Source organism: Netta rufina (genome assembly GCF_964035555.1).
Source record: "Netta rufina genome assembly, chromosome: 4".
Classification (NCBI taxonomy): Eukaryota; Metazoa; Chordata; class Aves; order Anseriformes; family Anatidae; genus Netta; species Netta rufina.
The window spans coordinates 44,064,281-44,077,277 of record NC_140127.1 but is presented as its reverse complement, the minus strand read 5'-3'; the positions used below and the strand labels follow the sequence as shown (position 1 = coordinate 44,077,277).

The 12,997-nt window shown below is 44.7% G+C and overlaps 1 protein-coding gene across 1 annotated transcript in view; it reads right to left on the bottom strand.

Moving 5' to 3' along the window:
* The window catches only part of TNIP3 (TNFAIP3 interacting protein 3), a gene marked incomplete at both ends in the record, with an annotated part of 83,463 nt that extends 70,916 nt beyond the window's left edge, over positions 1-12,547 (bottom strand). Inside the window, one exon of the mRNA XM_084286511.1 lies at positions 12,479-12,547. Coding sequence (XP_084142637.1) covers positions 12,479-12,547 — 69 coding nt within the window. The remainder of the gene's footprint in view (positions 1-12,478) is intronic.
* Positions 12,548-12,997: the final 450 nt, after the last annotated feature.

Here is a 12,997-nt window from a genome sequence, read left to right as displayed (position 1 = left end):
CTACTAACTACAAGTTACAATGACAGTCCCGGAAGAGAAAAACAAACAAGCAAACCCAAAACAAACAAAAAAGGCAAAACCTCTAAACTGGTGCAAAAATTCAAACATATCTCATGTGGAGTATTTGGACAACTTCTTGTTAAATAAGCCTTTCAGTTTGTTTATTCCTCAAAAAAAAAAAAAAAAAAAAAAAAAAAAAAAAAAAAGGTGAAAAAGAGTTACAGAAGATTCTGTAAAACATCCCACAAGGTGTCACTAGAGATGCATCAGCCAAAATCTTCCTCAAACACCCTCCCCTACCATTGCTAGCTAAGATAGCCTTTCTCTTTCCCACGGAGAATGTTATGGACAGCTTTGAAAACACGAGAAAATAAAAGACAAAATGTGGACAGAAGCATGTTTACTTGTGTAACTCTGTACTTTAAGTTGTGGCCTATTAACCATCTAGGCAATAATTTGAATACTGAATGAACCAAGCAAATATTGATCAATGGGAAAAGCACTGCAACTTAGGCATCAGCTTTCAATGAACTGTCTCAAAAATATGCAACAAGGTAAGTTTTACATAAGAGTCAGCAGAAGATGCATTGTCCCTGTTTTCAGACTCCTAATATAGAAAGAGGGACAAAATCAATTACCAGATCTGCCACGGTTTCCCATTAATACTAGGAAAGATGTCATGTTTTATATTCTTCATTAAGTTTTATACCCATCTTTTAACATTCACACCTATCCCTGAGTGTCACAGATGTCTTTCAAATACCCATTATCTTCAGATATGATGGCACGATAGGATCCCCATTTCCAGTAATTGCTTAAGACCCTTTCTATCGAGTACTATATGAACAAAGTATGAATGCAAAGCTACTGTGCTGGACAAAAATTACTCCCCCTCCCTGTGTTCCCCCACTCCACCCCAGATTTCCATATCTAGAAAATTATGTACCACTTGAGAGATGTGTATTAATACAGAGCAAGTCAGAGAGCTCAAGTAGCAGTTACATTTCAGTGCCCAATTGTTTCTATGCTATGAAAATTGAAGCAGACGGCATGCTGAACATGAGCAGAACAGCTGAGCAGCACAGAGGTACATTCACAGACCTAGTCAGTCTCCTGCCCCAAAAAGGCACAATTATACCAGGTATAATGACTTACATTGCTTATTGCCTGGCAGCCAGTGCACTGTAGTTAGTTAATTGCAGCAGAAAGTGTTCAGTTCACCTCATCCCTGGGCTATGTCAGGTTCCAAAGGACGTCCCAAGCAATGCAAGCAGTTGAGTCTTATGTGCTCAAGCTATGATCCATAGGACTCACCTTTATTCATTTTTATTTTTTAAGGGATCATTCCTTCTTCCTTTGAGAGAATCCCTCAGATGACTGCTTGTCCCTTGTTTCATTCTTCACAAGAAGCAGGGAGATTGAGACAATCTATCAAATCTTTGCAGAGTGATAGCAGGCAGCGTAGCTGCTAATGAACCTTGTCCTCGCTACAAAAACCAATCTGGTCAGAGAGACTCTTAAGCAAAAATGAAACCACAAAGGATGAGTTGTTTTTTGTTTTGTTTTATCCTTTTTTAATTATTTTGAAATCATCAAAAGTTATGAATATAAATGCAATTAGTTTAGATATGAGAAATCCTTCATGAAGGACAAATACTGGCTTTATGGAGCGAAAAAAAATTAGTACATATACACGTTAGTGTAACAGTATTTAATAAAAACTACAGCAAGTACAGCACATATATCAATATTGTTTCTATTACACAGTATACAGTTAATACAAGAACACAAAATGTGACTGGTGACAGGTGCACTCAGTATACTCAGGTGTTTTATCTGGTTGATTTTTACATTATATTCATGATAACACTAGTAACAGCCTATAATATGTCCAAATACAACCTGTAAATAGTAGTCGTCTTACACTTCTAGAATAAGTAAATAAATGATTTTGCATGGATGAGCATAAATAAGAATATTTAGCATAAGGCCTGACAAATTTTATGCTGAAGTTGTTTCTCAATATCTCAGTCATCTGTGAGACAAATGAAGCAGATAACAATAATTACAGCACAGGTTCTAAGAAAAAAAAAAAATCAAAGGAGCATTTGTGATTGCTAAAATATATTAAAAAAAAAAAAGGGAAGTAATAAGATGACTACTGCAAAAGTAGTGAATGCAATTTTGTAGAAGCAAAATTGCCTATAACCATTCACCTGGAACAAACAACTATGTTTTGTAACCTATTTATAGCTGATGATTTAACTAAAGGCTTGCTTTCTCGATATTTTCCTCTCCAGTCTCACCATTGCGTAAGTTTACTTGGGAAGTTTTACTTTGGAAGTGGAAATGCCACACTCTAAGAAAAATAGTATTTTTGTAATATGTCTATTTAAATACAATATTTTGCCTTGTTTTTCATGTGGCTATCACAGATTTCCTTTAAAAATAGTTGAATACTGTAAACTCAGCAAGTTCATCTTCCTTTTTGTTGTTGTTGTTGTTTGTTTGTTTGTTTACTTAATCATTAAAGGTTTTGATTGTTTTTGGTTTTAAATGCACTTCTTACCTGTGCAAGTTTTTAAACAGGTATGCACTCCCAGGAGCAGAACTTCTATTTTTATTTTTCGTGTGTGTATCTCTCAAGCACATTCTTGGTTATTCTTTCAACTTAGTGGTCCTTAAGCCCTCTCTTTCGTTCCGATGTATTTTACTTTGACAGAATCTCAGTCACTTTTTATTATTTTCCTCTAAAACTCTCTACAGATCTAGCTGATTCTTAGAGCTCTAGCTGCTTCTACCTTGAAAATAGTAAGTTTATCTGAGTCAGTTTTGCTCTGGAGCAGAAACTGGAGCAAAAGCTCACTGAGAACTGGCTACCCCACTATATACCTTGTTAAAAAACAAGACATCACACAGCCAAATAAAAGTAGCTTCTTACTTTTTTCAACCTTTTTATTTTTTTTACCCCCCACCCCCGATAGGACTCAAAATGCAGTTACTTCTGCAGGGACCACCACATACAACTTGCGCTGAAGGCACCATGGCCCTCACCTTTCCTGTGACTTGGATGCACAGGGAGGCCACCAGCCTCACACCAAGGGGGACACAGGGCACGAGTAAGCAGCCAGCCTGGGGGGAGGACTCCAGAACAACGTGCTAAAATAGCAGCTACCTGCAAGAGGTGAAACAGAGGTACAAGCAAAAGAGTCTTGTCCATTTTATGCTTCCTAAAGGACTGTGGTTTGATTTGTGTCTTGGGCAGGCTTGCTGAGCAAGGCAGTTACCTGATCAACATACAAAGACAACGTTGGCAGAAAAGATGGAGACCTGCTAGTGGGGTTATGCCCAGCCAAGGAACAGAATAAATGTTCTTTACCATCTGCAGACTTGGCCAGAGGCCCAAATACAGCTAGCAGTGCTGAGGAAAGACTGCTATGGAGTCTCTCGCCGATAATCCCTGTAAAAACATATTTAGAGATCCCCCATCATATTCACAGGACTTTTTTTAATTTTAATTATTGTACTTGGCTGCGGACCTAGAGGACATCTAAGACAGGCAGGACACCAAAAGGAACAACATACACCTTGCCTTGACTTACACTAGTGTTTCTATCACTATCTGCAATGTAGCTACCTCATCAAGCTCAGCCCAACCTCTTTACACCTCACACCTAACTCTGAAAGTATTCAACATGTAAATTGTGCCAAAAGTAGCCAAACAATTAAGTAGAGAATGTATATTACAAAGCTGTCTGGTTTTATTTATACTTGTATGTTTTTAGTTGGTAAGACTACCATAATGATAAGAAATGTGCCCACAGAATAAACAAAGTCAAACCACTGGACAGCATCCGCTCTAGGGGTACCTTCCACGTAAGGCCAGGGGACCTTCTGGGGACTCCAGAATTCATTGTACTGACTTGTACACTCTTTTTGCTTCCCACCTGTAAAGTATCTTTAATCCACTTATGACTTTATAAACATACATCAACAACTTTTTGAAGAGCTTTATAAATATATATGCATGGTCCACATTGTAACAAAGATGGCCAAATTTTTTCTCATGGTTTATATGGTCTTGAATAGCTAGGGTTTTCTGTGTTGTTTTTTGTTTGTTTGTTTGTTTTACTTTGTTTTGTTGTTTTATTTGTTTTGTCCATTACCCAGCTCTTTTATATATATACATATATATATATACAAAAATATGCTATTTATGTTCCATAATAAACCATAACACTTTCCTATATGTATATATTTTATGACTGAACACAACTTATACAACCTCATGATAGACGTAGCTCACTAGATGAGTGCCCACAGTTTAGGAGAACTCTGGGAATAATTTGGTCACATGCCCTAGTGTTCACGAAGATTTAATCTATATCACCATGGTAAGACGTCTTACAACTGATTTTGACAAGTTGCCAAGTTTGTTTCTCTATACAAAGGTAATTTTTGCCTAAAAAAAAAAAAAAAAAAAAAAAACACAACACATTGAAGCAATGATTCCCCACTCCCTTTGAGATTTTAAAGGCTATTTTTGTGTATAACATGTTTTAATGAATACCTGTGGAGACTAATAAAAAAAAAAAAAAGGTCACTTTGAGACCCTTTACATTTGAAAAGCTTCGTAAGCAGAAGTTTTCCAAAGGCAAGAGGATGACTTCCAGCTGTCCCTCTCAAATAGAAAAACTTAAATCATTTCAGATAAGACTTGACCACAATAAATAAAGCCAATTGCTGTTGGATTGCTTATGCAGTTGATCTTCAGCCACTCAACAGCTCTAACTCCCTTGTTGAGGTTTTTGTCCCCACAAAATTTCAGGCCATGGCTAAGCCCAGAGGAACTCATACCCCACATAAGAGGGTGTCCATCCCATTTCCTGCCAAGAACATCCTCGTTCTGCAGGGCAAATGTCATTTTAATGTTCCAACATTTGATGTAGATGTTTAAATTGACAGTCTGTAATGCGTTGGCTTTCATTTTTGGTATTTTCCAAAACATCGCTGCTATAGTAGCCTTTTTAGAATTATCACAGAAACCCGAAAGATAAAAATAAATTCTTTATTAAATCCCTTGTCACATACAGCTTTCACAGGGAGCTGAAATAACAGACCCAGTCTTTATTACTCCTGTGAGAGAGAAAGAGCTATGAAACCAATGCATTTCAAAGCACCATCACACAAACACGCAAACCTAACACCTCTCCCATTGTTCCTTCCTAACATTCAATTCTACAGAGAGGGGAGCTCAATCAACCCCCTACCACCTCCTATCAGCAAATACATGCTTTCAAAAGCTCGTGACAAATCCCTTTGGAGTAGGGTCACTAGAAGAGCAAGCTCGGGATCACTTTTGGTGTACAGCAATGGTGCCATCTACAGAGTGAGCTATGCCACAACACAACCATATGGAGTTAGTGTAGATGAAATGTTTTCATACATTTTTGTAAAAAATTACTTTTCAAGTCTGAACAAGGATGCAGCTTTAATGTGACATTTAGTAGGATGTATTTTAATACTTTAGCTATGGATAAACTATGTTTTCTTGCTATTTGTTCTTAGGTTGCATGAGCTTTAAAGACTCTTCAGCTATGGACTGAACGCAGTAATAGCTAAGCCTGGTGCTTAGCAGATGTGTCTGTGGAATCCAGATGTTTGAGACAAAAGGTGAGAAGCTGAAGAGCATAAGATTTTTATTGTCACACGCATACAAGACTCCAAGAAGAAAGTTACTGACCTTTTTGTAAATCATAGTTCAGCCGTTTCCTTTACAATCAGCATGTGCCAATGTACATCTTATTTGAAGTAAGAAAGTCACCACTCCCACTGCAACTGGCACATCACTAAGAAGCCTCTAGCTTCTTATAAATATGCAGTCAAGTTCAGAAATAGCAATCCATAGTACAGGCAAGCTACCATGAAGAGAGCATAAAGAGAGTACCTGGAAGCCTGTGCTAATTCAAGGCCTGGAGAAATGGAGAAAACATTTTGTTTATGCAATGTCAAATGGTGCTGATCTATTTCAGTGCTGCCTGGCTTGGCCTCCATCATACATCACTGCACATCCCTCCACGTTATCCCATCTCACCACCTTCCCTGTCATTATGGCTGCACCCAGATCTAATGCCAAATATGTGCCTGACAGCTGCATACACTCCTCTTAGTGGATCTCCAACTCCCATAATATATGCAAACCTTGTGTTACAGAAGTGCAGGGGTGTCAGTAATTGCAAGTTCTTTCCATATGCAAGCCAAATGTAACCAGTGCAGTCAGCAAGGTCTTCCCAAGAGCACAGATGGCCTAAAATAAGGATGGGAAATACAACTCATACATCTGATAGTCAGACTTTTGGAAATGTAAATTCAAAAAATGCAGCAGTTTCACTTCACAGACACGATTTATTACACCATTGTCTTAATCTGCACAGAACAGATAAGCAGGTCACAGCAAAAACCGAGGAAATGCTGTAAGGCAAGCAATAGAGCACACGGAAAAGTAAAACAAACTTATAAGGAGAGAAAAGGAAAAGAAGTGAGACAAAAGGCAGAAGGCAAGTCTTGGCTTTCCCCTAAATGCATGCACGTCTTAGGAGCGATCTCAAGCAACAGGTAACTGCAGAGTTCGGTGACTCTGTGAAGGCACAGAATCAGAAGAACAGGATTACAGAATGGTTGAGGCTGCAAAGGACCTCTGGAGATCATATAGTCAGAGTGCCCTGCTCAAGCCTACAGCATGTTGCCCAGGAGCACATCTCACATCCAGGTGGGTTTTGAGGATATCCTGGGAAGGAGACTCCACAACCTCTCTGGACAGTTCCAGCGCTGTCACCCTCACAAGAAAGAAGTTTTTCCTCACGTTCAGAGGAAGCTTTCTGTGTTGCAGTTTGCACCCATGGCTTCTTGTCCTGTTGCTGGGCTCCACCACAGGAAGTCTGGCCCCATGGTCTTGACGCCCTCCCTTCAGGTATTTGTATGCATTGATAAGATCCCCTCTCAGCCTTCTCTTCCCCACACTAAACAGGTCCATCTCTCTCAGCGTTTCCTTGTAAGCCAGCGCTGCTGGCTCATGCTTAACCTGTGGCCCACCAGGACTACCAGGGCCTTCACAGGGCCTGTACTGCTGCAGAGGCTGATTCCTCCCGAGGTGCAGGATCCCACACGTGTCCTTGGTGAAGTTCATCAGGGATCTCTGGCCAACTTTCCAGCCTGTCCGGGTCCCTCTGAATGGCAGCACAGCCTTCCAGTGGATCGGCCACAACTCCCACTTTGGTGTCATCAGCAAACTTGCTGTGGGTGCGCTCTGTCCTTCAGCCAGGTCACTGAGGAGGAAGTTGAACACGACTAGACCCCGTAGGGATTGCTGGGGACCCACTAGCTGGCATCACTGGACTACCAAAAAGCAGAGTTTAGGAGGTAGCTCTCACGCAAACTGAAAACTGCAATGCAGCCTTGTCACTGAGTGACTGCAACACAGCCCAGTGAGCAGACTTCTTGTCCTTCACAGCACAAGCTGGATCCTGGAGAGTGAATCCACTGTGATCTATAAAATTGACACCACTTCAGCTGCTTTCATGAGTTTTGGGATTTCTTAGCTTTTCCTTAACTTTACTCTTTAGCTGAAATCAAGTTCATTTAAATGAACTCATTTCAGCTTTGCTGAGCAGCTGCTCTTGCAATTGCTGCTACAGCTGCTTGAGTCCCCTCCCCAGTATCACAACCCGTGGCCTTGGGGTTTTCAATGTTTATTGTTCACTTAGTTCTTCCTTCGTGCTTCCATGGTGGGCAGAACAGACATGTCACCCTGCGCAGAGATGGGGGGCAGCCTCTCCCTTCCCAGCCATACACACAGGCAGTGATGGGACTGAACTGGGGCACGCTCCTGGCCTCTCCCCCTCGGCGGGGAGCTCTCCGAGCCCTGCAGGGCAGGCAGCACAGCCCTAGCCGGACCCCAGCACGCTCCCACAGCCTGCTGGCATGGCCCCGCAGCCCTGCCCAAACACCAGGGCACCTTTGCCACCACCCAGCCCGGGCCTGGGCTCCGCAGCACCTGCTGCCCCCCCCCAGGGATGCCCTGCCCATGGCTCAGCAGGCAGGGGGTGCCCCATGTCACAAAGGGGCAGGGACGGCCTTGCCCCAGAACGCTGGCCCCAGCGGCACTTGGGCCCTGCCATGGCTGCCCGTGCTGACGGGGAGGCTGCTCGGCTGCCTGCTCCTCTCCTGCGGCTCCAGCCTCTGCTCTGGACACAAAGGCGAGCACAGCAACTCAGCTCCTCTCTCCTCAGGCCCTCACCTCAAACAGCTCTCAGCGCCCTACAGGACACTGACCGACCTCAACCACCACACACTCCCGGCCGCTCCTTTCCAGCACTGTGCCGGATAATTGTATACAACCTACAGGACAGGTAAGATCACCCCAACCCACACACAACATGGTTTCACAGCGAGCAGCCAGGTGACACAAGCGGGCCAGGACGGCACTGACCACTCCAACAGGACGACAGGACACGGATGGACGTGGTGAGACTTCGAGACCCTCAGGCACAGAGGCAGAGGCTGCCTGTGGTCACAGGGGGATGCTGCTCCCTTTGGTGATTCTTCTCCTTCAGACAGAAACACACAGCGATGGGTCCAGACCACGGCACACTCCTGGCAACTCTCCCCTTAAGAACTCAGCCAGAAAAGATGCCAACACTCTACAGGACAGGTAAGACAGCCCCAATGCATTCCCCACCACGGTCTCACCTCGCTAGGTGGGAACATGACACGCTTGTTCTACGGTGAACATCTCCCGGGCATCAGAAAGATGCGAGATGGACGGCACTGTTATGAGGCTGGGAGAGCCTCGAGGAAGGAAGGGAGGGCTTCCAGTGCTGGCAGGGGGTGGCTGCTGGGTTTGTCGCCTCCTCTATTACAGCTGGACACACTGACAATGCTGGAATGCAGCCACGGCACGCACCTGGACTCTCTGCCGCTGAGAACTCAGCTCGACAAGGTGTCAACGCTCTCCAGGACAGGTAAGATGACCCCACACCCAACATGGTTTCACAGCAAGCAGCCAGGTGACACGCTCGGGCCAGGACGGCAGTGACAGTTCCATCAGGACAACAGGACACGGACGGATGTGGTGAGCCACTGGAGACTCCTGGGCAGAGAGGCAGGGGCTGCCCATGGTAACAGGGGGATGCTGCTCTGTTTGGTGCTACTTTTCTTTCACCCAGAAACACACAGCGATGGGACCAGCCCACATCACACTCCTGTCCACTCACCCCTTGAGAAGTCATCTGGAAGGAAGAACTTCCAACGCTCTCCAGGACAGGTAAGATCGCCCCAACCCTCACCCACACCGGTCCACAGCAAGGAGGAAGGTGACACGATCAAGCCAGGACAGGAGTGACGGCTTTATCAGGACAACGGGACGCAGAGAGCCTCGGTGAGATGTTAGAGACTCTTGGGCAGAGAGGCAGGGTCTGCTGCTCCTTTAGGTGCTTCTTCTCTTTCAGCCAGAAACACGCAGCGATGGGACCAGAAACACAGCGCAGTCCTGGCCTCACTGCCGTCAACCACTCAGCTGGAAGGAAGAGCTGCCAACACCCTCTCTACAGCACAGGTAAGATAACCCCAACCCAAACCCACCACGCTCTCACAGCGAGCAGGAAGGTGACACGATCGGGCCAGGACAGGAGTGACAGCTCCATCAGGACGAGCGGACACTAATGGAATTGGTGAGACCTCATGACCCTCGGGCACAGAGGCAGGGTCAGCCCCTGGTCACAGGAGGATGCTGCTCTGTTTCTTCCTTCTCTTATGAAAGCCAGACACACACAGCGATGGGACCAAACCACCGCACACTCCTGGCAGCTCGCCCCTTGAGAACTCTGCCGGAAAAGATGCTACCACTCTACAGGACAGATAAGCTATCCCCAACCCATTCCGCACCACCGTCTCACAGCATGCCAGAAGATGAGATGGGTGGGCTCTGATGAGCATCTCCTGGCCGTCAGGGGGACGTGAGATGGACGGCCTTGGAGTGAGGCTGGGAGAGCCTCACGCAGGGATGCAGGGCATGGCCCTGGCAACAGTCTGGGGCTGCTCTTCTTGATCATTTTCCTTTCTCTGCCCAGCAGAAACCCCTGAGCACACCAAGGTCTGCCACTGTCCTTTCCCTCCTCTGCCTAATCCCTCCGCGGCCACTGACCTGGAGGCTGCTGCGGCTCTCTACAACCACAGCCACCAGAGGAGCAGGAAGCACACCAGGACCCCGTCTCTACTCGCCTATGGTCCTACAAGCACAGCAACAGGCCCCGCGGCTACGGACAAAGAGAGCTCGGCACGCCTCCGCACCACCCCACCCCACGTCTCTGTCAAACCTTGCTCAAATAAATGTTCTCATTAACAACCTCATCACTGCTTGCTCCTGCCCTTCTTGGGGAAACTTTGGGGGGCTCTGCCTTTTGCAGAACGAGCAAGTGCACCAGCCTTCTTCACGTGCTGGCATCAACAGAATTTCAAAGCAGACTAAGTGGCCTAATGTAAGACCAGATTCTGCAGGCCGTTCAGATAAGCGTTTAATGACAAACACTTAGGCGACTCTGGAGGAGAGTAGTCTACTGTGTTCTTCATTTATTCCTGCAGATGGAATACAGCATTACAGTTCAGTTGCTGAATCTAAACACATTGTGCCATTAGTTCTTCTGATGCACCAGCTTCATCTACAGTTACATGAGGTCAAATGCCTTTAACAGTAATTTACTCCAGCATGACTTTTGTTGTCGTTATTCATTAAATGAAGGCATAATGAATCACCTTTTTGTTTGTTTCTTTGTTTGCTTGTTTGTTTTCCTGCAAAGATTAACACCTCTTTAAAATTAAGTCTGAAGGAGGCAGCTCTGATCACTGCCCCTGCTACTGACAAGTCAAAAAGGAAAACTCCCACTTCTGGCAAGACAGAGGAAAAAGACCAGACATCCTAGAACAGGAAATTACTCTTGCAAGTAGGAGTAATCAGAAGCGGGTAAAGACAGTATCACATCTTAACAGCAGGACCAGAGATAGCCATTGAATCCAGAATCTCTTTGAGCATCAGAGAAAGTCTGCATAAATGACTAGAGTCACTTGCAAAGCACTGGTAATGACATAGTAATAGCATATATTCCTTCCTGTCTCAAGTCACCGGGGAGACTTCTAAAACAACATCATGAATGTCAACTCCACAGAGGCTTCAGAGTAAACTAATGATTCCTAAAATTTGCAGCAAGACTGACAGAAGCCAATTTCGAGGCGTTAAAGCAGGACTTTTGGTACGGACAGAAATAAAAGTTTATGTAAATGTTTCTCAGCTCAACACCAGACCCACTCCTCACATTCCTTAAGAAAGATCACCAAACAAGGGACTGGTGTGTGAGCTTCATGTAACAACAAACTCCCCACCCAGCCACTCACTCACTCCCTCCCAATGTTCAGCAGGGGGCAATACAAAACAAGAAAAACGAATGATTTCTCATTCTTAGGTCAAGATAAAAAAGATGGAGTCTGTTTACCAATTACTGTTGTGGGTAAATTAATTCTTTGCCAATTCAAATATATTAGGAGATCGAGATGGGGCCTATGGTCAGCACACAGCAGTTCATCTCTCACTTCCCTCTCCCTTTCCCTGCTTGGCGCCATGGCTCCCAGGGCCTGTGGTGAGCTTCACCACAGGGCAGCCCCCACCCTCTCCTCACACAAGAGCCCAGGAGCCCCCTGCCAGCACCTTGACACATCAACCCTGTCCAGGTGACAAAACCAACACTTAACTCTCTACTGGAAGCGCAATCAGTGGAGACCAGCCACCTGGCACCCTGAACAAAAACAACTCGAGCTATGGATTCCCTGCATCACCAACTAACCACCTCCTAAAACAGATCCCGTCTTCTCCTTGGGGTGTGCTGTGCACAGCTCCAGCTGTTCCTTGTCCCAGATAAACACACCCAAACACCACGCCAGCAGTGCCACATGCTCAGGCCCTCTTCCATGAGGCCTTCCATTACGCCTGGGCTGGACATAGCCTGGGCTGCCCCGACAGGGCCCCTGCTCTCAGTACCACAGATGTCCTACAACAACCCTGCTGGTGCTGCAGGGAACTGCAAGCACTGTTCATTACATTCAGATTTCTCATGCCTAAGTCACATTGTGCTAGCCCGTAACGGAACCAAGCGTCCTCGATAAAAGCAGAGCTCTCTGTCTACTCAAACTATCACAGCCTAGTATGCATTTCTACAGTTTAAAAACATAGCCATAAAAAAAAATCCACCTGATATCCTAAGAAACTAATCCCCCACAAACATTAAAACACTTCAAGGAAATAATTTCATGTGATTTTTATCCCTTTTTTCTCCCCATCCCAGAGAAAGCACTCTGTGACAGCTGTACAGTTACTGGAGTGGTTCATTGCCTTCTACTCACTGCTCTTCATGTTTATACCCTCTGAACTCACCTGAGACAACTGCATCAAGACTACATCTCTGATGCTTTTTTTCTGGTCCATTCGTGTTTTCAGACTCATGGCTTCATTTCTACGCCAGTTGCTGGCATCATTTCATCATAAATTTAGAGGTATAGATCCTTACAGCTGAGAACTGTTAAAAATGTAATTTGAGCAAAGAAATTTTATTTATTTGTTTCAATATGTAACTGAAATTAAAACAGATTAGACAGGAACTTTGCAGAAGAAGCATTTTTCTTCAACCAACATAACAGCTCATAAATGCTCTCAGTTCGGGAAATCAGCTTGGTTATCTTTTCTATTCACCAGTAAATCTCTATCCAGAAAGCTTTCTGATCAGGCTTACCATGAAATTCTACTAACAGAAAATAGAAAGAAGCAGGCAAGCTGGGAGAAGAGTGGGGCTGGTTTTTTTGTTTGTTTTTGTTTTGTTTTGTGTTTTTTTTTGGTTTTCACAGCAGCATTTGCTTTCCCTTGGATAGAGTACCCAGTCACAGCTGAACACTCAAA